The sequence below is a fragment of the Zootoca vivipara genome, chromosome 7 (assembly GCF_965207765.1).
Source record: "Zootoca vivipara chromosome 7, rZooViv2.hap1.1, whole genome shotgun sequence".
Lineage (NCBI taxonomy): Eukaryota > Metazoa > Chordata > Lepidosauria > Squamata > Lacertidae > Zootoca > Zootoca vivipara.
In genome coordinates, this window is record NC_142590.1 from 63,445,691 (window position 1) to 63,471,867 (window position 26,177).

The 26,177-nt window shown below is 43.4% G+C and overlaps 1 protein-coding gene across 5 annotated transcripts; it reads right to left on the reverse strand.

Moving 5' to 3' along the window:
* Positions 1 to 669: 669 nt before the first annotated feature.
* Positions 670 to 25,043, reverse strand: CSRP1 (cysteine and glycine rich protein 1). 5 transcript variants are annotated; one of them, XM_088674451.1, is made up of 8 exons: positions 22,114 to 22,183; positions 14,839 to 14,964; positions 13,293 to 13,368; positions 11,040 to 11,152; positions 5,183 to 5,351; positions 4,190 to 4,319; positions 3,128 to 3,221; positions 670 to 2,437 (listed from the first exon to the last, which is right to left on the reverse strand). In XM_088674451.1, exons 4-8 carry the CDS (start codon positions 11,149 to 11,151, stop codon positions 2,361 to 2,363), a joined length of 582 nt encoding a protein of 193 aa, XP_088530577.1. In that variant the 5' UTR covers position 11,152; positions 13,293 to 13,368; positions 14,839 to 14,964; positions 22,114 to 22,183; the 3' UTR covers positions 670 to 2,360. The 5 variants fall into 5 exon arrangements, with proteins under 5 accessions (XP_088530577.1, XP_088530576.1, XP_088530575.1 ...); XM_088674450.1 differs by lacking the exon at positions 22,114 to 22,183 and having other exon boundaries at positions 14,884 to 14,959; XM_088674449.1 differs by lacking the exon at positions 22,114 to 22,183 and having other exon boundaries at positions 13,262 to 13,368; positions 14,884 to 14,959.
* Between the last annotated feature and the right edge of the window lie 1,134 nt (positions 25,044 to 26,177).

The window sequence follows — 26,177 nt, forward strand, 5'->3', positions numbered from 1 at the left end:
ATGAGGTTGTATGAGAGTCCTGTCAAAGAATCACAGAATCAATGAACTGTAGAGTTGGAAGGGACCACGAAGATCTTCTAGTCCAACCCCTTGCAATGCAGGAATCTTTCACCCAGTAGAATCTCATGCTTTCTGACTGTCCTGACATCACATTTTGGATATGTGTATGAAACAGACAGTGACCCCAACTGCCACACAGGCTAATGTGCTAAGCACACATGAGCCCTAATGTGTTCTTCAAATGCTGTTGGACTGCAGCTTGACCATCCTTGCCCTAAAGGAAGGCTCATGCAGGTTCACTTTCCAATTGCTTTCAGCTCGAGGGCTGCCACAGACCCAGAGTTCCAGCATTCAGACTGGTCTGCTCCTCTTGTGACAAATCACCTTTGAAAAACCATGCCTAATATTCCTGGGTGGCCCACCCCAATTTTGCCAGAGTTGCTAGCTACAAATACCCTCATCAGCTCAAAGTGCTGATTCAAATGCTTTTCAACAGTGACAGGCGGGGGGAGGGTGAGAGAATATCTCTGTGCATGTATTATTTCCCTCACCCGCATGCATTATTTCTGCCTTCATCTCTAGAAACTGCAAACATGCAGGCTTTCCTACACAGACAGATTCATGGCAGGTTTCCTCTTCCTTAAATACAGGAGAGCCAGACACACAAACTCCTTTTAACCGCTTTATTGAATACATAGAATTTTATTTGCTCTAGTATGTAACAGAACATTGTAAAAATGTTATTACTACAGGTTTTCTGGCAAGTATGTAACAAATGTGCATGGACCCGCAGAAATGTAATCTAATTTCATGCAAATCCCCTAAAGCGGAGAGATTAAAACATTATTCAGGCTGCATCCTAAAGGGAAGGATATGAACTGTGCATTTAGACCACACTGAAAACTAATATGGACCCATATTGTGCTAAATAAATTGGGGGACACATGACCTAGATTATATGTTAAAAAGCTCCAAACCCTTTGAAGGCTTATACCTTGAAAGCAAGACTTCCCCTGAGCTTCATAAAAGGAAGAAGTAAGACTGCAAACATTAGACCCGATATATAGATGATTATATGATCTACTGGTTCTGTGGTTTGGAATCTTCCTTAATCTCTTATTAAACTCTATAAAATGATACACTACAGGTCCAGTTAATCACTGGCTTCAATCTTCTATTACATTAAGAGCTTTGCAGGAAGTGAATTGAATCTGACAGCTCCTGTTTTTAGTGCTTGTTTGGACAGGATGCTCAGGTGCCTGTAGTTCCATGACAATGCGATCGGCAGGTCCTCTCCTGCCCAAGGAACCTCCCTAAGCAGAGACAAGAACAAACAGGGGCTACCCTCAAGGCAAAGAAGTGAAGCTGACCCATTAAGCACTTCCTTTGTTCAAGGGGGAAGTGACACAGAAAGGACTGATGATAACATGAAGCAGCAGCAAATTGGACTTCTAGACCCTCTACTTCTCAGTGGTCCCAGTAGCCGTAAGTAACAAATATTGAAACTTTGGTGGTACACCTTCAAACTTGTACACCTTCTAGGAGTGACAGGAATGGTGGGCAATGCCATTGGGGAAAGCACCTGTGTATCAGTCTCTGAAACCTTATTCTGCTATGATCTAAATTCTCCCAAATATGAAAAAGCACCTTAATACTATGGTATATTAGTAATTTTTCTGAAAATGAAATGTTCAAGGTTACAAGAGTTTAGGATTTGCCTGCATAGTTCCTCCAAACTCTAGAAAAGTGCTTTCTTTACATTTTTGTGCATGTTTACACCTTTTCCCTTTCTTTCTCTGTATCACTTGTACAAAACTAAGTAGTTTTAGTTTTCAGCTCTTTATCCTTGTGGTTCACAATCATCTTTGATCAGCTTCATATTTTGCACTTGACTTTTCAGTAAGACTTAATATCACAATATATAATATGTTCTCACAAAAAGAACCTTTGCTAGCTCAGGGGTGGGAGGAAGAGGTGTTTTGAAGAAGCTATCACAGTGTTTTATATAAGGAAATGGCTATGCTCTCTGCTGTATATAGTTTCAGCTGTGGCTGAAAGCGTGAAACTGTATTTAAGAAGGCCACTGTATTAATGTGAGCCATGGTAGGTTAGAGCCCACTGCAGATCACTGGAAACTTTAGTGCCTTGTAGGGTGTATGGGTCAGGACTATATCATTGGCTGCTGAGCTAGTAAACAGGAGGTGGGCCAGTGATACACTGGAAAGCAGCAGATTCTGTTACTGTTAATACATTTGCAAGAACTGGTGAAATTGCCTTGAGGGTCAGTCTGGATGAGTTCAGCATTGGCAAAGCATTCAGTGCTGGAGAGGAGACTTCAAGGTCTCTCATGGGCCAGCTCTTCACTGGGAGTGGACAAGTGCTCCAGCTCCCTGCCCAAAGCCAAAGCCCTTGGGTCCGAAGTTCTTGGCATAGCAGCCTGAAGGAGAAAAGGTGAAGAGAGACACAGTCAAAGTGTTGGCTATGCAGCAAACCAACAGTTCATACAGCATGAATCACTGAGCAAAAGCAGGAAAATTACACTTCCTTTTTCAGGGGCAAACTACACACATGTAACTTCTCCCACTCCATCTTCAAACACTTTCATTATTATTATTTTGTACAAAACGCAGCTGTAGAGGCTGCAATCTGCAGCAATTGCATTTTTCAGTGGAAAACCCACTAGAGGCATAGAGATAAGAAGCCTCTTCCCACCCACTGTGATTAATAATTTTGTAAAACAACAATGAGCGTCAGCGATAAGTTACACAACACAAGGGCATTACAAGTTGTTTAGGCCTTAAGACACACTGTGCTGATATGAAAAATGTGTTTATATATATATATACCTGTAGGTACCATTAGATATTATCAAGCTGGGCAAACTGATGAAGGGTAAGGGTAAATTATCGGCCTCACTATTACACTGCATGTCAAGGAACAGTTATAAATAGTAGGAGGAATCTATAGCAACTTTTGGCAATTTTGCATCTTGGTCCTCCAAGACCACCTGGAGGGGACAGAACACCCTTTGCATTAGCATCGCATTTGACACATTGACCCATGACTAACCATCACATCTCGCTAGAAATCTAACACAAGCAAGACATCCTGAAATATAAATTCTTACCTTTGCAGTAGATTTCACCGTCTTTATCAGCCAGAGTAGTGGACTCTAAACTTTTGCCACACTTTGCACATCTGAAACATGCTTTGTGCCATGACTGAGGACAACATAGAAGACAAGATATTAGGGTGTAAGTAAAAGGATTCACCACGACACTTTTGGCCTCCTACATTAGGTACAGTATTGTCAGGTTTTTGTTGTTGTTGTTTTTGAGACAGTAGTTCTCATTTTTGAGACAGTAGTTCTCACTTGCAATGCATGAGGCCAGCAGCCCAGTCACCCATCTTCCCATCCAAAATACTGTTTTGTACTGAAATATTCCAAATTCCTAGGTTCCAGCATTTGAAGGTTTGCATGCAACCCAAGGAAGAGAATGTACACACCCCAACTATCTTCATTAATATTCCTGTGTAATTGCTTAGCTTCATTTATGCTGCTAGCCTTAATCATAATTTAGGGCAAGGAGTTCCAAAGATCAGTGTACACTGCAACAAAAAGATGCCACATTTCTGTCTTGATTCTGCAACAGATTACAAAAATATCCATGCTAATCTGACAGAGGATAGGTTTTGAAGGCTGTTTTGAGCACCTTCACAAAAAGTTGTTGAACACTCAAGAGCTGCTTCTTATAACGTGAAGTTCTTACACAGATCATAGTTTCCATGGGCAGGATTTGCCTAAGAGTGGAAACCCTGTGCAAGGATTCTGCTTGTGCAATGGGGCTCCACCCCCCTTCCCCATGCCCCCTGCAATTGGCTCAGGGGGCATTGGAAGAAACCCAAGAGGAGAGGAGAGGAGAGGGGAGTTTGCTCTGTCTGGCAAGCTGAGATGCTTCCAAAAATGGAACATTCATAATACTGCAACATTAAATTCTACCCCGCGTAACAAGTTTAGTGTAATTGCAATGTGGGAAAATTCCATACGCGTGTGTTTCACTATGTATGCCCCAAATCAGGAAACCCCATCTGGAAGTGGGTTTCCCATTGCATCCAATGTTTCTGATTTACTCTGACACCAGTGTGTGATTTATGCTCTGAGGTTCAGCTCTTAACAGTAGACTCTTACCTTTCCAGCTCCAACCACCTTCTCGGCAGCATACACAGCCTGTCCGCAGCGGGGACAGCCGTCAGCACCACCCACCTTCTGTGCCATCTTCGATGCATTGGGATTGTTGGTAGGCTGGTGGGGCTGGGGCCTGTGGAGTCCAGACAGGGAAACAATCATTATATGTCTGCAGGTTTGTACACTGTAGAGTCTGCAGGGAAGGAGGATATTGGTGACAGCCAATTCCCTTTGTGGCTATGGAAGGAGTGGGGGGGGAAAGCAGTCTGCCATCAGTATTCTAGGGACTGATAAGTTATAGGATAGTGTTGTTTCCAAACTTCCATTTTTGCTGGTGAATACCAGGTCAGTGTGCTGCATACCATGGGACATTTGGGACAAGACCACAGAGTTTGTTTACATCACAGAAATCTGGCAGGATGAGAATCTGGACTGGTACTCATTCAGGTAATTTCAGTCATATACTCAATACAGCAGTAGTCAAGGACTAAAGCTTAGAAGAGGGTGCAGAAATTGTGTCATTCCAAAATTCTGTAATTAAGAAAGAGTGCCCAAGTTTGCTTTTTCACTTTCTAAAATATCCATATTTGGCACAGTTATTGCTAGACAGGGCCTTATTCAAGCTGGCACTTGTGATCAAGGTTAACCTGGAAAAAAGAGGATTTGGGGCTTGTTTTGTTGGCTTTTGTCTAGATTAGATAATGCCAATAAGTTAGGGAGTTTAAGAGGGGGCAGGCCACACATTGATATAACCAGAGTGCTGCAATTTTTCTGCACCCAGAAGCACTTGGGAATTGTTGCCAGTCATGGGGATTTTCCCCATACATGAGAGAGCATTGTGGTATTTTAATCAAAAGCAGCATAGGGTCAGAATTATCTCTGAATTATAGGGACTTCTCCAGAAGTAATTAACCCCTTCTGCACGAGCAAGAAATAAAATCTTCACCTAAGGCAGACAATACTTGTTACCAAGTTGCAGAAAGATTTACAACTTACTGCTCAGGTTTGATCCCAAGTCCTTCCCCCCTGTCCATGCTCAGAGTCCCTGCTCCCTGTCCAAATCCATAGCCTTTTGGTCCATACTTCTTCCCATAGCATGACTTGCAGTAGATTTCTTCTCCATGCACAGCTACTGTGGTGCTGTCCAAGTTCTTTTTGCAAACCACTGCAAGGAAGGGAAAAGGAAGAGGCAAAAGTCAGAAGGCCTTCCGAAGCTTTAAGTATCAGACCTGCTTTCTCCAAGGAGCTACCTGAGGAGATTTGTGGGTAGCCATTCAATACCTGCAGTGCCACAGAGAATTAGGGTCAAAGTACAGATGACACTGAAGAGCAGAGCTACTGTCAAAATACTTTGTGTGTGTTCGGGGTGGGGTGGGTGGGAATCCTCATCTCCCAAACGGAAAGGTGAGGGCGCTAGACTCAATGGCTCCATCCAAGGGCAGCCCCAGCAAGTTACTGTGATGAGCTGTGGAATACCATTTAATTCGGACATAATTGGCAAGCAAAGAGGCACCCCCCCCCAAAAAAAGGATCCTGATTTATGCTGCAGGAGAAAACCATCTGTTTGGAAAGGTTTGGAAAGAATGAAATATGCTTATTTCTGCTTTGCTTGAGAGGTGGAAAGGGGGAGGGGAGGCAATATTTTAAGTCATTTTGGGAGGGTCTGCATTATCTACCCTCCCCTAAAGCAATGGAATGTAAAGTTTTTGGGAAGAGTGACATTAAAGATACCTCTTTGCGATGGATTTTTTAAAATAACTAAGGACTTCGCCTGAAAGACAGAGAGGAACAACCTTGAGGGATTTTGACCCCTCCTTGGAACTTTGTATTGTGAAATTAAAATAATACAGAAGAAAAAATTGGGAACAACTGAATTGGCTGTCTGTTAAGCACTCGGAAGAGAATAAACTGTGGAGTTGGATGTAATAGAACTCAGGATCACAGGATGGACTGCAGGAAGACTTATTAGTTTAGGGGGGGGAGGATGGAGAGAAGATATGGATTTTGTTGAGATTGAACAGTGAAAGAGACAGGGTGGACCACAGTGTATACCATCTTGATTGCTTCTGAGTCTTTCAGACAGAAAAGAAGAGATATGGATTATGTTTGTTTATTAATGATTTATTAATGAACTGTTTGTATGTAAAATGGAGGATTTAATTTGGCAAAATGTGAGGGGTGGGTGATGCTGGGAGATTGGTAGTGTGAGGGGGTGATGTATATTTATACCCCCTCCCCCCAAAAATTATAGGGGTTTCATTTTCACCCTCTGCATGTAGTTGTTGGTTACTGGGGCCAGATGTCAGACAGCAATGCTCAAGGCCATGTTAGGGGGGGAAATGTGCATGTTGTCTGGGAGGAAGCAAGCTCTGTCTTTCTCAGGCAAAGTGTTACTCAAGAGGTATCAGAAGGAAATGTTTCAAAATTGATGAATGACTATTAGATAGATAAAAGATACAGGTAGATAAAAGAGGATTTACTCTACTCAACTATTTTGAGGACAGTTTATAACAATGTATAAAAGCCACAGCAAAAATGGGTAATCGATAAAAAAATATTAGAAAAGAAAATTGACAGAGCTTTCCAACTGAATACAAGGCTATCTAGTATCTGACAGCTTCACTGTCAGATTTTCACTGTCAAACACATTTTCCTCTCTCAAATGCACATTCAGACCTCAGCATCACTCATACTGGTGTCCTCTCTTATCCCTTGCTTTGATTCTAGAGTCAGAACTGCAGAGGGTGAGGAGAGGAGAAGAAGGATGGCCACAAAGGATAAGGGGGATCAGAACTGAGGCCAAGAGCTAATGTTATGTTTCTCCCAGCTGCAAAGGAATTAGAGCCTTGAGTTCTATATTGTCCTTAAAGAGAGAGAGAGAAAGAGATGTTGAGACTGCCAACAGCAGTCAAGTTTTAAAACCTCAGGAGGCTGGAGTTTGCCTCTTAGCCCAAAATAAAATTGTCTTACTCTTAAAGAATGCAAAAACAAAACAGAGCACTTCCCTAGGAATGCCACAGTAGCAACAGTAGCAACAGCCTCTATACCTTGCAACTAAATATGGGTCTCCAAGACTGAATATCCCATCCTCATTACCAAATATGGTACTATTTTCCTCTGACTGGCCTAGCCCTCCAGCAGAGAGAATTAATAGGAGGAGGAGTGTCAAGATGTGCTGCCATCAAAGGAGGATTGCTGCTAAACTCTCTTCCATCAAAAACAGCTTACATTTCTTGGAGTGGAGTTCCAATATTTGCCTGACCTGGATGTCTTGTACAATCAGCAATTTTGAACAGCATGCCATATTGAGTTGCTAGATCATTATAGTAATCTTAAGGGGAATCAGCTTTGATCAAAGATACCTGGTTCTATTTTTCTGGTGAAGGGGATTGAAGTGTGCCTTCTTTCCATTCAGTGTTTTGCCCTCTCCATATCAAAGGCACCTTTTGCTCAGCCCTATGTACAAATCTTTGAGAAGCCACTGCCAAATGCCTTGCTAAGATGCCATTCTCATTTACTTGAAATCAGGATGTTAGCCGTAGTTCTGAAGCAGACATTCCATACCAATGAGCTCAGAAAAGCTAAAAAGGACTAGGTTTGGGGTTGTTTGCAGATGACAGCTGTTTAGCGTATCCACACACTTCAAGAAGAATCTGGTGTTTGTTTTGATATAACCCAAGCCCACCACTTACTTACACTTACGTGCTCTACAATGCATCACTGATTAACTATGTTGCTCTCTGTTGTAATCAGTGGAACAGGAACTGATTCATTGCTGGTGTGTTCCCTTTACTCTCATTCAGAGCAAATGAGGCCCCTCCTCAGGAACTGTCCAGGAAGCTGATATGTTTAGGAACTTCTCCTCCCACCCCCACAAACAACAGAGCTTGGATCTTATTTGGAACTGGTAAAAGCTAATGGGGTTGATGAGCTACATCCTTTTTTATTTTAAGGGTTTTGTTTTATCATGTTCTCTTTACAGTTTACTGATTAAGACTCTGCTTAGTTTATATTCAGGGGAATGTTGATGCTGATTTCCTGCCATGCAACATCCTTCACTGTTTGTTCCAAACAATACACTGCTCTGTTTATTTTTAATAGAAAAGTGGTATAAAAGTTTCATAAATAAATGGCTTGGCAATTTTATTCTGTCTCATCTCACTTCACGTTTGTAACACGGCTGGTAATGCAGTTCATCAACCCTCTGATGAACAAATGGTGTGATCTTTGGGTCTCCTGGTTCCCCAAGCCTGGAAGTATTCTTATCTGAGGCCATAATATCTGCAAGTCCACAAGCGTTACTAGACCATGTTCAGTTACTTGCATAGACAATTGGTCCATCTAGTTTTGTACTGTCTGTAAACTGACTGGCAGTGGCTCTTCAGTGTTTCAGGCAAGGTTCTCTCCCCAGCCCTACCTGGACATGTTAGGGAACAAACCTGAGACCTTCTGCATGCAAGCAGATGCTCTATGACTGAGCTATGGCCCTTTCCCAGGAGCTGCAGCTCTTCCCCTACTTCAGACATTTCCCCCCTCTAGCTTCACTTAAGGTTGATGTAAAAATTAGATCTCCACACCCGCATTATACATTATACATGAACAGGCAAGTCATTTGAACAACAGATGAGACTGTTCCTGTTAAGTCTCCTTTGTTAGGGTCAAAGTGAGTTCATGTGGTCACAGGGACCAGAGGTTGGTACACATTGTGCACTAAGAGAGCAGCACAACTTTTGTTTTAAGATGTCCATATCTGCAGTAAAAATTACATTTTCCAGCTGCTAAACTAGAGAACAGCTGTTGCCCCAGGTCAACACAGTCCCATTAAAGAGGGCATTTCCTTCAATGCTTTGAGATTAGCAGATTGGCCGCATTTCCTTTCACTAGCTATTCTTTAGCTTATTCACAACCACAACAAGCTGAAGCATATACAAGATTCTCAGAAGCGGAACACACAAACACAGGAGGTCATCAGACACACAGTGCAAAAGAAAAGACAAACATAGCATTAGTGTGAAGATAAGCCTAACATTGGATGCAGTAGAGAGCAGAGCACAAGAACAGAAAGCTTTTTATTTTATTTAAAAACAACAAGAGGCTGTACATTTGACATTCAGCTTCAATAGGCAGGGCCTATCAGGTTTAAAATTCTGGCTATGAATTCACTGTCAATTAGAATGGAAACAAAATTTAAAAATTCCTTCAGTAGCACCTTAAAGACCAACTAAGTTTTTATTTTGGTATGAGCTTCCGTGTGCACGTACTTCAGTGTGCGTGCACACGAAAGCTCATACCAAAATAAAAACTTAGTTGGTCTTTAAGGTGCTACTGAAGGAATTTTTAAATTTTGTTTCGACTCAGACCAACACGGCTATCTACCTGTAATTAGAATGGAGTTACAGAGAGAGCGAGATCCATTGCCATTAAGAAACAATTTAATATAGAACCTTTTAACATCTATGACTAGCACTACAGTGCATGGAAATTCAATGGTTTTGCTTGCAGAGTACAGGAACTGTAGGGCAGAGTAGGACACAAAGCTTTTGAGTTACATGGAACACTTACTCCTGCCATGCAATAAAAAGGACCATCAGAAACCTTTTCGTATGAAATAATAGAGCATGAAAAATTTCGTGACATTTCTGGCCATTAATAGCACTTTACAAGTCTGATTTCAGGATTAAAAAAACTTTCACTATTTTAACTTTCAAAATAACTTGAAACATGAGTCAATAATTTTAACCTTGGCATACGTAATGTACATGAAGAGCGCAACAATGTTCCAGCTTTCAAACTCATCTGATAAAAGATTGGTAAATGTGCAGGAAGTTTAAAAAGTGCTTTTAAAAACATTTTTCCCCTCCAATTTTTGAACAGTCAGATTACATGTTCCTTTGCAATCTGGGGGGAAACAACTGGTGTGCTTTACTCAGGTTTACTGGAGAAGGCAATCCTTCACTGTTTTGGGGGACATTCTGAGCAGCAGTTTAAAGTTTTTAAGGTTTTCCTGACTCATTAAAGCCTATGTTTACAGCTACTGCCTAACCGAGGTTGTGTGTGCACAGTTCAAAATCTGAAGCAAGAATTCTCAGAGAACTGCAATGATTGTAGTGGGAGCCACAGTGAATGCTACAAGCAAGGCTTATCCCTTTAGTTAAGGATTGAGACAAGGGGGATATTTTCTGGGTTGCTGGGAGTGGGACCACTGGGTAGGTGTACAAAGTGGAAAGCAGTTTTTGAGCAGAGGGCCACACTGACTCCTCAGGGCCCATGTGGTAGGCATGGGCAGTTTTCAAGATGGCCTTCCAAAGAATTTTCCATCAGCTATCTACACTATTTTAAGACAATCTTTAATCATTTTTCAATTTTTTTATTAAATTCAGTAAACAGACAGATTTGGAGGGACTTGGGAAGCACACACAAAAACCCCTATGGCATCACAGCAAGAGAGCCAGTAGAGAAGTGGATGAATTTTTTAATGACAAATTGGGGACACAAAAATCTTTTGGGGGCTGGATACAGCCTATGGGTTATTAGTCCCAGGAGCTCTTGGCCATGTACACGATTCTCTTCCATGTACATAATTTATGTTCACAGCACCTTACTACCTGCCGACCTTCCGCTGTAGCTCTACAGTGCTCTCCAAAGAGGAGAGGCAGTGTTGTATAGCAGTTAGACTGCAGGACTTCCTTACAGAGCTAGTTTGCACTGGCAGCAGAACAGCAACGCCAAATTGCAGCGTACTCCCTACTAGCTACTGAAGAAATCCCAGAATTTCTTTACCATGCTGGCAAGAGTATTGTGCATGTCTGCATGAAAAGAAAACCAGAGACATCCTTGGGGTTGCCATACTCACTGCATAAGAAGCAGGATTTGTGGAAACTGTTGCCTTCACATTGCACCTCCTCGGCAAAGTACACCGTTTTCTGGCACACGCCACACTTTTTTCCTCCACCCCAGTTCGGCATCCTGTAAGGGGAACAAATGAGGGGGGGAATGTAACTGACTGAAGACAGGGGAACTGGGGTAGCACAATGAACTTACCGCAGGACTGGCCCCACCCATGAGGCAAGGTGAGGCAACATCCACAGGGGCAGCAAATCCTGATGTGGATCTTTATTACCTCTTTGTTCCTTATATAGATCTTCACCTGTCAGGGGACCTCCTTACCGGGAGCCTCCACCTCTCCTCCTGACCAGCACATTGCCCAGTGAGAGCAGCAGCAGCCGGTCAGGTGGGGGAGAGGAGGAAGTTAGGAGGATGGAGGAGAGAGGGCTCAGTGATGCTACAGAGCCCATGCACCGCCCCAGCCAACAGGCTGAGGGCATGGGGCAGCCACTTCCGTTGCCCCAATTAAGGTGCGGTATGAAGCGTAAGGAGGGGAGGCGGCATTTCAGGGTGCCCAAGCTCTTATGCTGGTCACGTAACAGGAAATGTCCACTCCCGGATTCTGCGAGTGACAAGTAGGTCATGTTTCTTGGCATCTCTGCACTGTAAATACTATGCACAACAAACCTGTTAAAGACAGGATGGACTTTGGCGTCTTTACCCGAGAGTAGCCACACACCAGCCCTTACATCATCCATCCCTTATTCCATGGCAAAGAGGGGGGCATCATTTTGTCATTTGCATCAGGTGCCCAAATGTATTGGGCTGGCCCTGACTTACCAGTTGCCAAGGATGCATTCAAATAACCCATTAAAACCCAATAGTCAACCTGCATGGAGCTGTGAAGAGAATGGTTTGCAGACTTTATTGATGTGGCAGAAAGTACCTTTACTGCAGGCCGTAGTGTGTGGACCCAGATAAACAGCTCACATATTTCTATAACTAAGGGTGTTGCCACATCATTAGCCGCATTCTGCCACCCTTATTTGGCTTGCTCTTTGCATTTCCTGCACGCACTGCTTTTTATGCATTCACAGCACACTCGTGTTATGATGGAGGCGGGTGTATGTTTACGTCAGGCATAGGCAAACTCGGCCCTCCCAATGTTGGAACTACAACTCCCAACATCCCTAGTTAACACGACCAGTGGTCAGTGGTCAGGGATGATGGGAGTTGTAGTTCCAAAACATCTGGAGGGCCGAGTTTGCCTATGCCTGGTTTACGTTGTTGACTTTAGTACATTGCAGACATGCACTAAAGAGATCTAGAGCTGTGCTGGGCTCAGATGTCAGTAGCTTCCTTCACTTGGCTCCCCGTCTTCCACATCCAGCTTCTATTCCAAGAATGTTGAGGGAGGAAATTAACAGTGGGATAATGAGAAATACCACATGCCTGTAATACCTCTCCACTGCCTGCAAGAGTCACTCACTGGAATTAATGGCACAGATTCAGAAGGCGTCAGTTTGTATACTGTGAACAGTCTTGCTGCATAAGTTGCAGGAATTCCCAACTATGTTTTAAATAGTAGATTTCTACAGATACCCAAGTCTCATTGCTTTCACTTTCTGAAATAAAGAATGGGGATGAGGGGAGGTCTAGTAGGATTGCCACATTGCAGTTTAAGAGACTCACATTATGCCTTTAGACACCACAGAAGAGCAAGGAACAAGGCACCCAGTCATTCCACCCACCCACCCGCCTGTCTTTCACTGTAAGGCCCTTGTGTAGGTTACAACATTAAAACGCAATATTAAAGCAACTTACAATGACAGAAATAAGATGGATCCTAAAAAAATACATCTCAAGTGTCAAAATCCAGGGTAAAGAGGTACATCTACAACATTTGCCAGAAGCTGTACAATGAAGGTGCCAGATACACCTTGGTGGGGAGGGAGGTCCGCAATTTAGGGGCTCCAACGGAAAATGACCTCTCCTGGACCTCCACCACCCAGAGCTTATGAAGGTGGACATCTCTGCTGAATTTAGCACCTGAGGTGAAGCAGAAGCAAAATGTACAAAAGGAATGGGGGCCTGGAATAAGTGGAAGAAGCTGCCTCAATTTCATTAGGCATTTTAAAGGCAGACTGTTGCAACTCTATTCTCGCTGCTTTGAAGATCTGGATAGCAAAGCTATCCAGATAGTAAAGCATTTCCTGTGAATTAGCTTCCTGCAAAATAAATGGCCTTTACCTTAATTTTGCTAAAGCAAGGAGGATGGTACCTTAAGATAAAGCACCAAGTGGCTCAGAAATGATGAGGCCATCCAAGTGCCAAATCTGTCCAAGGTAGCTTTTAACCTAGAATGAAAGAAGTCTTATGATCCAGGCACAAGGCCAATACTGCAGTGATACATTCTGTTCCAGGATGTGCATAAACCCACCAACTCCTTACAAAAGAACGGGGGGGGGGGGGAATAAAACAGAAAGGTGTGGTTAGAAATATGGAGCCAAGGCCAAAAATAAATTAAACAGATAAGGAACACAGAACAGGGCAGTGCATGGCTGGAGAGCGCAGGAAGTCTCATTTCCTGAATTAGTGATACTGTATACAGTATCAATCTGATGTTAGTGGTATTTCTTAAGCTTCTCTGACTGAACTCAGAGAACTAGGAACTGAAGAGGAAGTCCATCTATTCTTGATCATGTCCACATGGTTCAAAAAGGGACACCCTCTCTCTTATCACATAACTACTGTGCCATCAAGTCAGCTGTCTTAAGAACTGTGTGGCAGGAGCTGCCTTGTCCTACTGGCCTGGACATTGTCGCCAGCTCTGCTCCTGGATCTGGCCTGAGAAGAAAACTATTCCTGGGGATGGACAGCCAGAATTGCCACTGACATCAGCTGTAAATTAAAGAACTTGTACTTGAACTTGCCTTTTCGTCTTCCCTCCCATTCCCTTTTTTGTGTGTGTGCTATGTCATTTTGGATTGTGAGCCTGTGGGCAGGGACTGTCATAGAATTGATGTTTGGAAGTCACTCCAAGAGCCTTTCTGACTAAAAGGTGTAGTATAAATTCTGTAAATAATTAATAAATGCCTAAAAACATCTACACAAGGTGGATTCTCCATGCAGAGGCCCAATTGGTACAATCTGTTCCTCTGAAGAAAAGGGGAAGAGGTCCTGAACTTGATATACATCTAGAGTGCCCAGATCACACTTTTAAGTGAGATAAAGGTAAAGGTAAAGGGACCCCTGACCATTAGGTCCAGTCGTGACCGACTCTGGGGTTGCGCCGCTCATCTCGCGTTATTGGCTGAGGGAGCCAGCGTACAGCTTCCAGGTCATGACAAAGCCGCTTCTGGTGAACAAGAGCAGCACACGGAAACGCCATTTACCTTCCCACTGTAGCGGTATCTATTTATCTACTTGCACTTTGACATGCTTTCGAACTGCTAGGATGGTTCGAACAGCTGGGACCGAGCAACGGGAGCTCACCCCGTCGTGGGGATTCGAACCGTCAACCTTCTGATCAGCAAGCCCTAGGTTCAGTGGTTTAACCCACAGCGCCACCCGCGTCCCTTTTTAAAGTAAGATAGCTTATACTAAAATTTTAGAATCTTATGTTTTTGCAAAGCAAAGCTGAACATCTCTCTCTCTCCTCCATCCATTGGAATGAGAAAGCAGCTTGGTGTAAGCATCTTCTTTTTACTGACAATGCAAAATAACCCAATATATATTTGTAGTTCTGCCTTTTGTGAGTCGGATAACTCCTTGTGACTTGTTCAACAGTATAACACTTCTTCCAAAACAGAAGCATAAAAAAACACCCGTGGCAGCACTAGGCACAAACAAGGCAAATCAGGTGATCTCACATGTGGAGGCCAGGTGCTCAGGAGGACAGGGAGCCTGCAGCTTGGATAGTTGCATAAACAAGAGGAGTTCAGCAGGTTCACCTGTGTAAACAAGGGGATTTCAGCTGGTGTAGCATTTTCCATCCCAGCACAAGCCACACCTGTTGAGATTTCCGCTTTTGCACATCTGTTAAAAGTACAGTAGCCCTTTCTCCATTCCACCTGCCTAATTTAAAGGCTGTTCTTGGGCATCTATCTATCTGCCTATCTCCCCAAGTACAATTGCCCATACTCATAGTCTGCCCTCTTGAGCAAAGGGCTGCAGACCCTGGCTGAAGTGCACTGGCTGATCTGCAAGTTGCTGCTGCCTGAGAAGCTCATCCAGTTCTGAAGAGTTCCTTTCCAAAAAAAAAATCACTGGACTAAGGCTGGGAGATTTTGCAGCAACTGAGGTAAAAGGAAAAAAGCAGTTTTATTACCAGAGCGCCCTTTTTAAATATTTTCCTCAGTTGTCTGTCTCAGCCTTCCCACCTCAATATCCTGCAAACTAGCTTTTCATGTTCTGTATCCCTCCCTCTCTGCCAAGTAATTCCAGCTAGGAGCCTTGGATTGCCTTAAAAGGAAATGTGGCTCAGTCTCTTTCTCTCATTTCTTTCTGCTGGGGCATAGCCCAGCAAGCAGAGCAGGAAGGAGGCCAGCTCTGGCTTTCAATAAAATGGAGTGTCCCTAAAGAACAGCACCTTTCAGTGCTGCACCGTTTACGATGGGAGCATAATTAGATTGTCTATGGTATCTTCAGCAGCTGGGGTAAAGCCCTGATCTCTGCATGCTCCAAATGCAGGGCTGTTTGTATGGTGCAAAGGAGGCCAAGCCCTCTCGTAGCTGTGTCAAAGAAGTTTCTGCACACGTGGTTTTTCTCATGACAAATTGCACCTGCAAAACTTCCCTTTTGGGGGTTCAAGATTGGTTAGGAATACATAATGCTACTTGACTGCCAACCACTCACTCATTGCACATTATCATTGGGTGTATTGGGTTTAGTTCAAGACATTTGTCCAGCCACTGAATATTATTGACTAGATACTAAATCCAGGCTATCAATAATCTGCAGACCAACAGTATCAGTGAACAAAAATGCAAAGAGAAAATATATGGGATTGTGCCTTGCCAGTGAGAAGTCCTCAATTTGCAAGATTCTTCTCCAGGCCAGGATATCACACACAGTTTTATTTGGATTTGATCTATGCATTTTCCAAATTGTCATAATTTGATTTGTAGTGATTTAATCAGTAGCTAGATTCCAGTAGCTAGGATTAGCACTAAAATAATTTATTTAACAGGGGGAAGGGAGAGCCTATCAAGTCAAAAACAGAAGAGGCTTAAACTTGACCTGATTACCATAACTAGACACAGCTAGACATATCCTGAAATAAATTGAATCCAGCAGCACATTCTAGAGGTCACAATCTTATTACTGCTGTTACTACTAATCAAGTTCTATGTGTGTCCAAATTATTAATTAGAATGACTCAAAAGAGACCCATTTATACTGAGTCAGACATTGGACCATCTCTCCTGACCCAAGATCCCTTAACTCAGGAATGAGTAAGTAACCTGTGGCCCTTGCTTGACTACAGCTTCCATCATTCCTGACCATTTGCCATGCTGGCTGCAGCTTAAGGGAGTTTGTGTCCAGCAACATCTGAAGGCCCATAGGATGTCCTGTTCTAACTGGAATCACCAAGTACCAAACCTGAGCCCTGCTCTATACAAAGCATGTGCTCTCCGACTCAGCTGTGACTCCCAACAGCTTCAGGTTCCAGGAAGGCTGTTAACAAGGATAAAGCTTAAGTGAAATAGAAGATTAATTAGTTAGATGATTCTGCATGTGAAGCATTCTCAGCAGCGCTGCTTTTAAATAATCACAGCATATAATATTTCAAGAACCAAGGCTTTATTCTATGCTTCCCACAAATCTTAAGTATCTGTTCCATCCAAACAACACTGCCAATGCCAAACAAGATTGGAAGATGTGGGAAAAAGCAGCTCTTAAGTTAATGTATCTTAAAATGCAATGACAAAAGGGGTATGTATCGAGAAGCTTAGGGGTTTCAAACAACTCCACTAATAAAAGAGGATTCAATAAGGTTTGCCAAGATGTAACAGCCAGGGGTCCTAGCAGCTTGGAGTGGCTTGGAGGGTAGCAGCAAGGCTTGTTACAAAGTAACAGCCAGCTGCTAACAGCCAGATGTAGCAGCAAAGGGTATAGCACCGAGGCTTATTACAAGTGGTGGGCTCTCGTGAAGGAAGACAGACAACTGATAGAATCAACCAACCGTGGGACGAGAGCCCCGAGCTCTCTCGTGACCACATATTTATTAGGTATAATAAATGCATATGCAATAGCCATAAACCAATCATTACAGCACACCTATCTAGCATTATCCAATAATATCAGCAGAATACACTTATGCCCATCTATGCTCAGACCCTATTGTTCTCCATAGTATGCATGTTTCCCATGGGAAGTTTGAGCTCCTGGGGAATGAATAATTAAAGATGGATGAAGACGTTCCCAGGACTGGCATGACCTCAGGAATGGATAACTTGTGATGTATGTGAGATGTTCCTCATGGCTGGCTTGGCTTCCTAGGACCATCTATCTTGTGGTATGGGGAGAAGTACAGACTCTACATCCGGCTCGTTATGCCTAGCCGATCTTGCCATGGTGCCTGCATACCACTTGGAGAGTGGAGCGCAAAAGCACCATTTCATGGCTTTAGGATGTGGCTGCATTATTCCCACACCAAGGTAAAAAAAAAAACCCTGCTCCAATCCAGAAATACATATATATAGCAGTACTGTACATGGCCTGTGAGCAGCTGTATGAACTTAGCTGCTCAATGGTTATCAGCTTAAAATGCACCAATTTGGGGTGGAATTATGGCCTGAGTTTGCACTATCCTCTCTCCTCAACTGGAAGGGGACAGCTAAATTTGCTCCCTCCACCAAGTAGAAGATTGAGGCTGTCAGCTTTGAATGGCCCAAACACTTTTTGCACTCTCCACAAGGTTCCTATCCACATGCACACTGCTATCACTGGATTGGGGTTGCTTGTGTGTAAAGAGTACTGGAACTAAACACAAACTCAGATAAAGCAAAGTATTGTGATCCATCATTGTAATACTTAAAACTATTAAACAGCTAACTTTAACAAATATTTCACATTGAAAACAGAATTAATATGACATATACTGGGTGTCATAAAACTGAAGAACCACTGGACTCACTGGTTACCTTTTTAGGTAGGCTAAGTTTGATCTGGGGATTTGGAGACAGTGACTCATATTTTAATAACAGCTCATACCTGGAAGAAGGTAAACCAACTTTCCATAAATGAATAGAGTTGTGGGATATGCCCCTTTCAATTAAAACTCACAAATATGATAAGCAGTAGAAAGGGGAGGTATGACACAAGGTTACCCTACTCTGTTTTGGGATGGATCTGAGTACCACTATTCTATTAGGAAATAACAATGTTATTTACAATAAACACCATATGGTCAGTAGTAACATACTTAAAGTTCACACTGTAATTGTAAATTATTTGTTGTCCTCTCTTACTCCACTCATTAGTTATTGTTTCTTCTAACTCTTGTCTCCCTTATATTATCTTTCAAAAGTAGATAATATATTAGTGTGCAAACTGCTGTTGTGTATCTTTTGTTATTTCTGAATTTTTTAAAAAAACTGATTAAGGATTTGTCAGGATTGCTATTGATATAGTTTACTCCCAGTGGTTTGCTTACAGTGAAAACACACCATATATATGACGACAGGATATTCCTTTACGTAACAATTTTTTAAATTGCTCCTTTAATTAGAATTCTGTTTGCACAATGGGGTTCAACACCCCATTCACCCTCTGAAATTGGCTCTATGGGGTTGGGAGAATCCCCAGAACAGTGCACGGGGGGGAAGGGGATTATTCTGTCTGCCAAGCTGAAATGCTTGCAGATGTGGCATTTCTCATGGCTTCATGTTGAATTGCACACTTTTAAAAATATGCATAGGGTGTAGATATATTGTATTTTGTAAACAATCTACACCAACATAGTTCCATATGGTATGAAGGCTTAAATGTAGTCCTCAGCACTTTGCAAATAGAGAACAGCAGTTCAGGAACAGCCATCAAGACACCCAATAAATGTAATCTAAACCTAAATACTTTCCCAGAAACATAGCTGCCAAGTTTTCCCTTTTCTCGCAAGGAAGCCTATTCAGCATAAGGGAAAATCCCTTTTAAAAAAGGGATAACTTGGCAGCTATGCCCAGAAAGATGGGAAGCACCTGAATACATTGTTATGGTCCCACTGCAATAATAAAGAAGTACTGTATAACCACACAAGGGTGACAACAGCAGCAGGTCAAACGCAGTCGGAACTTTCCACTCATGAATCAAAAGGACACACTAAATGTTTTGCACCAGGCAGGAACCAGCTATGTTTAAGCAGAAATTGTTGGTTCATTTCTAAAAATAATGTGTCAATAAGCATACAGATATGGGTGGTGGTGCTTATCTAGTTAGATCAAAATCATTGTTTACAGTTTTTAAATTAATCCTTTGTTCTATTCAAATGGTGGCCTTCCCTTCTTGCCTGTCAAATCCTATTGCACCCAACTACAGAAATTATGTGGTTCGACGTGGAACGGTTGTTAAATTGAAACAGGAAATTTGTCTTTCCACCCTCAGTAAGATTATGAGTAGTCTCCCACACTACATGAGGAAGTAGGCTTTATCTCAACTTTGCATTCACAAGTATCAAATGCATATCAGTATTTCTATTTCCCATGGCTGTATGTCTAATCTAAGAGACAATTGCCAGAACGTATCATTTTAAAATGGATTATCTGATGCTTTCCGGATGTTTACATTATCATTTGGAAGGGATTCCTTCTGAGCTATGAGTCACCACCTGCAAAAGCACAATAGGAATAGAACACTCAGTGGCTGAGCCCACTGGGAATATATCCAATACTAATATGGGAGAATCATCCGTCTATCAAGGAACCAGAAAATATAGCTGTACCATCTTTGTTATAAATTCTTCCCCCTTCCCCTGTATGCTGGGACACAACGTGTCATGATACTGAAGGGGGAGGGGAGAACTGTAGAGGGGAAATTTCACAAAACAATAATGCAGGAAGAAGCTGCAGGAGTTGCTTGTACCACAAGCTACTTGATTATAGCATGTAATGGAAGCTGACTTCCTTTGCAGCTAGACACTTTTTTTTAAAGAAGAAGAAAGTATTCTCAGGTGGGGGAAGCTTGCTCCTCTTCAAATCATGTATATTTTGCATTATGACACCACTAAACCAGTCACAAGATATTCATATGTTTGTTGTCGGATGCACTAAAGGGCATACACTGCAGGTCAGCTGCTGGTGAAATCGGTTTCAGAACAGCACTGATCTGTGTTAAACTGGCAGAATAAAAAAAGCGTTGAAAGGAATTATTTAATGAAGCATGAGATCGCAACCACTAAGTTTAAAACAGCAGCAGAAGGTGGCCTGATAAATGGCACTTTAGAAAAACAAAGAGATTAACTGTACATCCCTATCCATAACAAAATTAAAGTAATTGGATTTAACCCACTTTAGTCCCATTAACGTTAATGGGATTCATTACAGTTTATAAGTTAAATTAGAGCTGGGGAAGTGAGAACCAAATAATCTGTACAAATGTGGGGGAAAGGTGGAATGACACTCAGTGCCTGGGGTAGGGAGCATGTGGCTGTTTTGAAGACCACAACTCTCATCATCCCTGACCATTGGTCATGCTGCCTGGGGGTGATGGTAAAAAAGTAAAGGTAAAAGACCCCTGAGAGCTAAGTCCAGTCGCAGACGACTCTGGGGTTGAGGCGCTCATCTCCCTTTCAGGCCGAGGGAGCCAGTGTTTGTCATAGATAGTTTTTCCGGGTCATGTGGCCAGCATGACTAAGCCACTTCTGGCACAACGGAACACCAAAACCAGAGCAGTGCACAGAAATGCCGTTTACCTTCCTGCCGGAGCGGTACCTATTTATCTACTTGCACTTTTTTGGCGTGCTTTCCAACTGCTAGGTTGGCAGGAGCAGGGACTGAGCAACGGGAGCTCACCCCATCGCGGGGATTCGAACCGCCCACCTTCTGATCGGCAAGCCCAAGAGGCTGTTCTAGTCTGTCAACTGCAGCTTCTGAAGAAAATTCCCATGCTTCCTTAAATGTAAATTACAAGAGCTTTGTTCTAAAGCTCATTCACATTCATGACTTGGGGGCAAAGAGAAAAAAGAAAAGGCAGGAAGTGGGTGCAGGGCATACTTTTCAGGGCCCAGAATTAGAAGTCCCAATGACAAGGGGATATGGGGGGAATTGGGAGGCTGCCTCGTACTTAAGGGAGACAATCCTCATAAGTCTGCATTACGAAAGTGTGGCTGAGGTACAAGGGCATACCCACGTGTTGGCCAGGTTGGCCTCCACCTTGGGAGTAAGCACAGAGGGGAGCAAAATCATGCCTCTCCACTCTGACTCAGAGTGGCTAGGAGCCTGCCAGCCCTTTGGCATGCTCTATGGTCTGCTCCCCAGCTGCTCTGGGTGGCAGGCAAGTACGCAGGCTCCTCTGGGCACCATGGTGGAGGAATCCAGTTGCTGGTGTGGGTCATTGCAGCAGCCCTGTGGGGCCCCCTGCCCAGTTGGCCAGTGGCAGTATTTGAAATGTAAGGGGAGCACCCACTGGAGCTTGGAGGGAAGAAAAAGTGGGCAAGACTTGGTGGAGGAGGAAAAATGAAGGAGGAGAGGAGCAGAGTAGACCCGACCCACATGGCCACAGAGGAAGTCATGGGCGGAGCGTGAAAAGCAATGAAAAGCTAACATTTTGAGTTTCTGGTCCATGGTCTCTCTCAGCTTCAGAGCTGCTGATACAAGCCAAGGGCGCAAGGGAGCCTAGGTATGCCACTGCTAGTGTGCCTAGCATCCCATTTCCCTCTACAATTTCTACAAGTAATTCTCATTTAAGAAGCACTTGAATTCCCTGTGTGTCAATCTTATTATTGTGATCATGATTCTAAGGCAAATCACTAATGTTACAAATGAGAAACTGAGGCTGGCAAAATGGCTAAAGAACTGAATCTGAACCCAGGAGGCCTGGAGTAGCCTCACTATACAATCCGGCTAATTATTTCACGAGGAAAAAGCTGATTAATGCAAACTCACAAAGTTATCTGTGGTTGTTTTGCCACATTCTTGGAGCTAATAGTCACTTGTGGTCAGGAAGGTTCCAAGTCTGCTAGGGAAGGAACACAGGCACTCATGCAATTATCAGATCATTGAGTAATAGCATGCTTTACCATAAATGGACATTCTTTAGTACTAAACAACAGTCAAATTCTTAAGTAAAGAGGTACTGCAACTAGAAAAGGCAAGATTATAGTAATTCCATTCAGCACAACTCACTCTACTATCTGCCCAGTACCTTTCCACAACAGGCTTCAATACAGTACTGACTTTTCAATGTTCAGGGTAGATAAGGATTCCCAACACAAGCTCTGGCAATCTAAAGTACTTGCTTCAAAAAAAATTTTTTTTAAAAAGCCAAACATTCTTTTATGTGCACAGAGCTAGTCCTAACAATCTCCTAACCTCATTTCCAGTCTTAAAATGTGAATATTTACAGGATGTATACTGAGAATCAGTAATACTAATGAAAACTAAACTGAAGTTCCACAAACCCTTACAATGTATTCTAAGTCAGCCAGGCCCAGGTGTTGTTGTTTTTTTTGCAAAGAAGTCAAGTGTTCAACAGGTACTCAGCATGCTCAATATTTTTGAAAGTGTGGTTCCAAATAGCTCTGAAGTTTTTAGTCAACCATACAAATTCAGAATGCAACTTCTGTTGAAGATAATTGCCAGTGTATAATTACAATAGAAATAATAGCCTTGGGGTATTTTATCAAGGAGTAGAACTGCTCCTTCTGTTATTCAAATTAAGGATTTACCTAATACACCACCCTAAATACTAATGCCAGCAAGATTTCAACAGACTGTATTTGTACAGCAAATGTACTGTACAGTAGTTGGAAAGCGTAATGCTGGTGGTCAACAAAAGAGGTTTAAAGACTGTCTCAGGCAAATCTTTAAAAATGTAGTATAAACACTGACAACTGGGAAACACTGGCCTGCAAGCGCTCCAGTTGGAGAACAGCCTTTACCAAAGGTGTCATGGGCTTTGAAGATACTCGAACTCAGGACGCAAGGGAGAAACATGCTAAGAGGAAGCCACGCTTGGCAAATCCACACCGTGATCAACTCCCGCCTGGAAACCAATGTCCCCACCGTGGAAGTGGATGTGGATCCAGAATTGGCCTCCACAGTCACTTATGGACTCATTGTTAAAACCATGTTTGTGGAAGACAAATCTTACTCAGCTGCGAGTGATCGCCAAAGAAGAAGGTGTGTCACGCAGTATGTTCCATCATGTACTCTGGGCACCACACTTTAAAGAAGCTATAAATTGGATGGGAAACCTGTGGATCTCGAGATGCTGCTGGACTTCCAAGTCCCATCCAGTTAGCATGGCCCATGATCAGGATGGCAGGAGATGCAGTTCAGTCGCATCTGGACAACCACTGGTTCCACATCCGTTTACGTAGGCAATTCAGAGGAGGTCAGTGAAGATGCACAGAGGTATAGAAAGTTGTGTTAGGAAAGGTTGTGGAAACTGGATGTGATTAAGCTGGAGACGAGAAGACTGGGAGGAAATGCAAAGGCACTCTTCAAACCCTGAACAGCTGTCCCACAGGAGAGGGCAAATACTTGTTCTTTGCTGCTGCAGAAGGCAGGACTAGGTTTAGTGGGTTGAGTTACAGGCGGTAGATTTGGGTTGAACAATAGGAAGAGACTTCAAGAGGGGAGCAGTTCAACAACAGAGAAGAGCTCTTTCTCCTGGACAGCCATCTGATCGGGATGCTGAAACTCTGGATTTCTTGCACTGGACTAGACCGTCTACAGGATACCCACCATGTACTTTTTAGAAGAAACACATCACTCATCAGCATCACATAAGAATGAAATATAGCCACATGCCTTTTGGATATTATATCACAATGAATTTGTTGGATTATCCAGAGGTATCAAGGTAGGCTCTGGAGGAGTCAGAGCAGAATTTTCTTCAGTATGCCCCCCCACTCCAAAAAAGGAGGTCCCATTCAAACGTTTAAGATGCATTCACACAGACAAAACCAGGTTTCCAGATACAAATTACTCTGTCAAGAAAAACCCCATACTCAGACCCATGGGTGACTCTGGGCCAATTTCCTATGGTAGTTTCCCCCAAAGATTTTATGTGTTTATGCATTTAGCACATATTTTAACATGTAAGCCATTGCTGTATATTGTTTTAAATGTCTGCTTTGCTTTTGGGAGTGCAGCCCCAGTATGTGTTTTACAAGCTGGACTCCGACAGTAATAATAAATTATTATTATTATTATTATTATTATTATTATTATTATTAAAGGCAAACCAGGTTCTGAATCGAAAAGCCAAGAGTCAGATAGTAAGGCTGAGTGTGTTGCAACGCTTTTTAAAATTGCATATTGACCCCAAATAATTACCATTTCCCTGCAGGGGGAGAAAAGATGCGAATCAAGTCTCACAGTCGAGGAGACAGTGTTTGGTTTAGCGCTCCTCAGCTCTACCGGATTCAGGGCGGCTTACTCTCGCGTAACACCCTCTCCCGCGCGCGCGCGCGCGCGCGCGTTTTCAGGGCGCAAACAGGGCTTGTGTCTTGAGGGATTTTATTAATTCATTTTACGCACACTCCTGTCGCAGAGACGGCTGCTTCGGAGGGGAAACCAACGGGGATCAGAACCCCAAAGTGGCATAAGGGAAAGAGGCGCGCCGGCAAGACATGGCGCCCCCGCCGCCAAAACAAGGGAACTTTATTCAGGCGCGCTGCAGCCGGAACAACAGCACCAGTAACAGCAGCAGCAGCAGGGCGTTTGCCACCAACCGTTCCAAGGCAGAGCCGCGGCTGCCCAAGTGCCCCGCCCGTGGAACAGCGGGGAAAGGAGGGAAAAGGTCGGGCCTGGCGCTTACCTGGCGAATGCTGATTGCTGCTCTTCTACGCTCCGGCTCTTTCTCCGTCAGGCTGGCCGGGATCAAGCCTCCCGAGAGCGGGGCTTGTTTTGTTCTGCTCGGCGGAAGGCGTGTCCCTGAGCACCCCGCGCGCCCGCCCAAAGAAAGTCGCCAGCGAGCAAGGGAGGGACCGAGGGCTGGCTGCTGAGGGCGCCTTTTTCGTCTGTTTTTTGCACTCAGCACCACAAAAGGGCTGAGGCCACGTTTCCTGAAGAAACAAACAAGCCAGCCAGCCAGCCGGGCAGCGAGCAGGGCAGGGTCGCCCACCCAAGTGGATGAGCGAGGCAGCTGATGCTGAGGATTAACAGGGACAGGGGAGAAAACATCGGGACACCAAAATAACCATAACCATCTCTCTCTCTCTCTCTCTTTTTTCTTTTTTCTTTAAACCACTTTCTCAAACCACTTTGAGATTTTATTAGCATCAAGCGGCATATACACCTTGTGAAATAAAAGGAAAATAAAACACAAGATTTTGGCATCGCACAGGGCGCTGCTGAAATTTGAAAGTCCAAAGTGGGCCGCTGCATACCATTTCCAAAATGCAAACAATCATTCAAGTGATTCAGGATCCCCCAATGGCAGGAAGCGGCAGCGCCTCTGGCTGTTAACCAGAAGGTTGGTGCAAGACAGCTTGGGGCAGGGGGTTGGACTGGATGACCCTTGGGTTCCCTTCCAACTCTAAAATTCTACGATTATCACGTAAGCTTTAAAAAGGCGTAATTCTTGGTGTGGTGCATTCCAGTAACCATTAAATTTTGATATTCATTCCTTACTCCATTTGGGGTCATTCCCAGAATGTCCCACAACTGACTAAGTCTGAAAAGGAGGACCTCTCTTGGCAAAGGGGATGCTACCTCTCCCAGAGCTTGTGGTAATGCTCAAGTAATAACAGGCCTCTGCACCCCCAGCAAAGGTCCCCTGCCTTTAGCAGCTGCATGACAACCAGAAATGCAACAGGTACATAGTATGTATTGTGGCTGCTTGGATGCCATGCAGCTGACAAAAGGCACAGATAATTGTGCCAGATCGGTTGTCTTTCTTCTTAACCCGCAGCTGGCTAGCCCACCTTTGGAACTCTCCTGATACATGTGAAAGATATGAAGGACTGTCTTACAGTGCAATCCTGTGCATATTTCCTCCA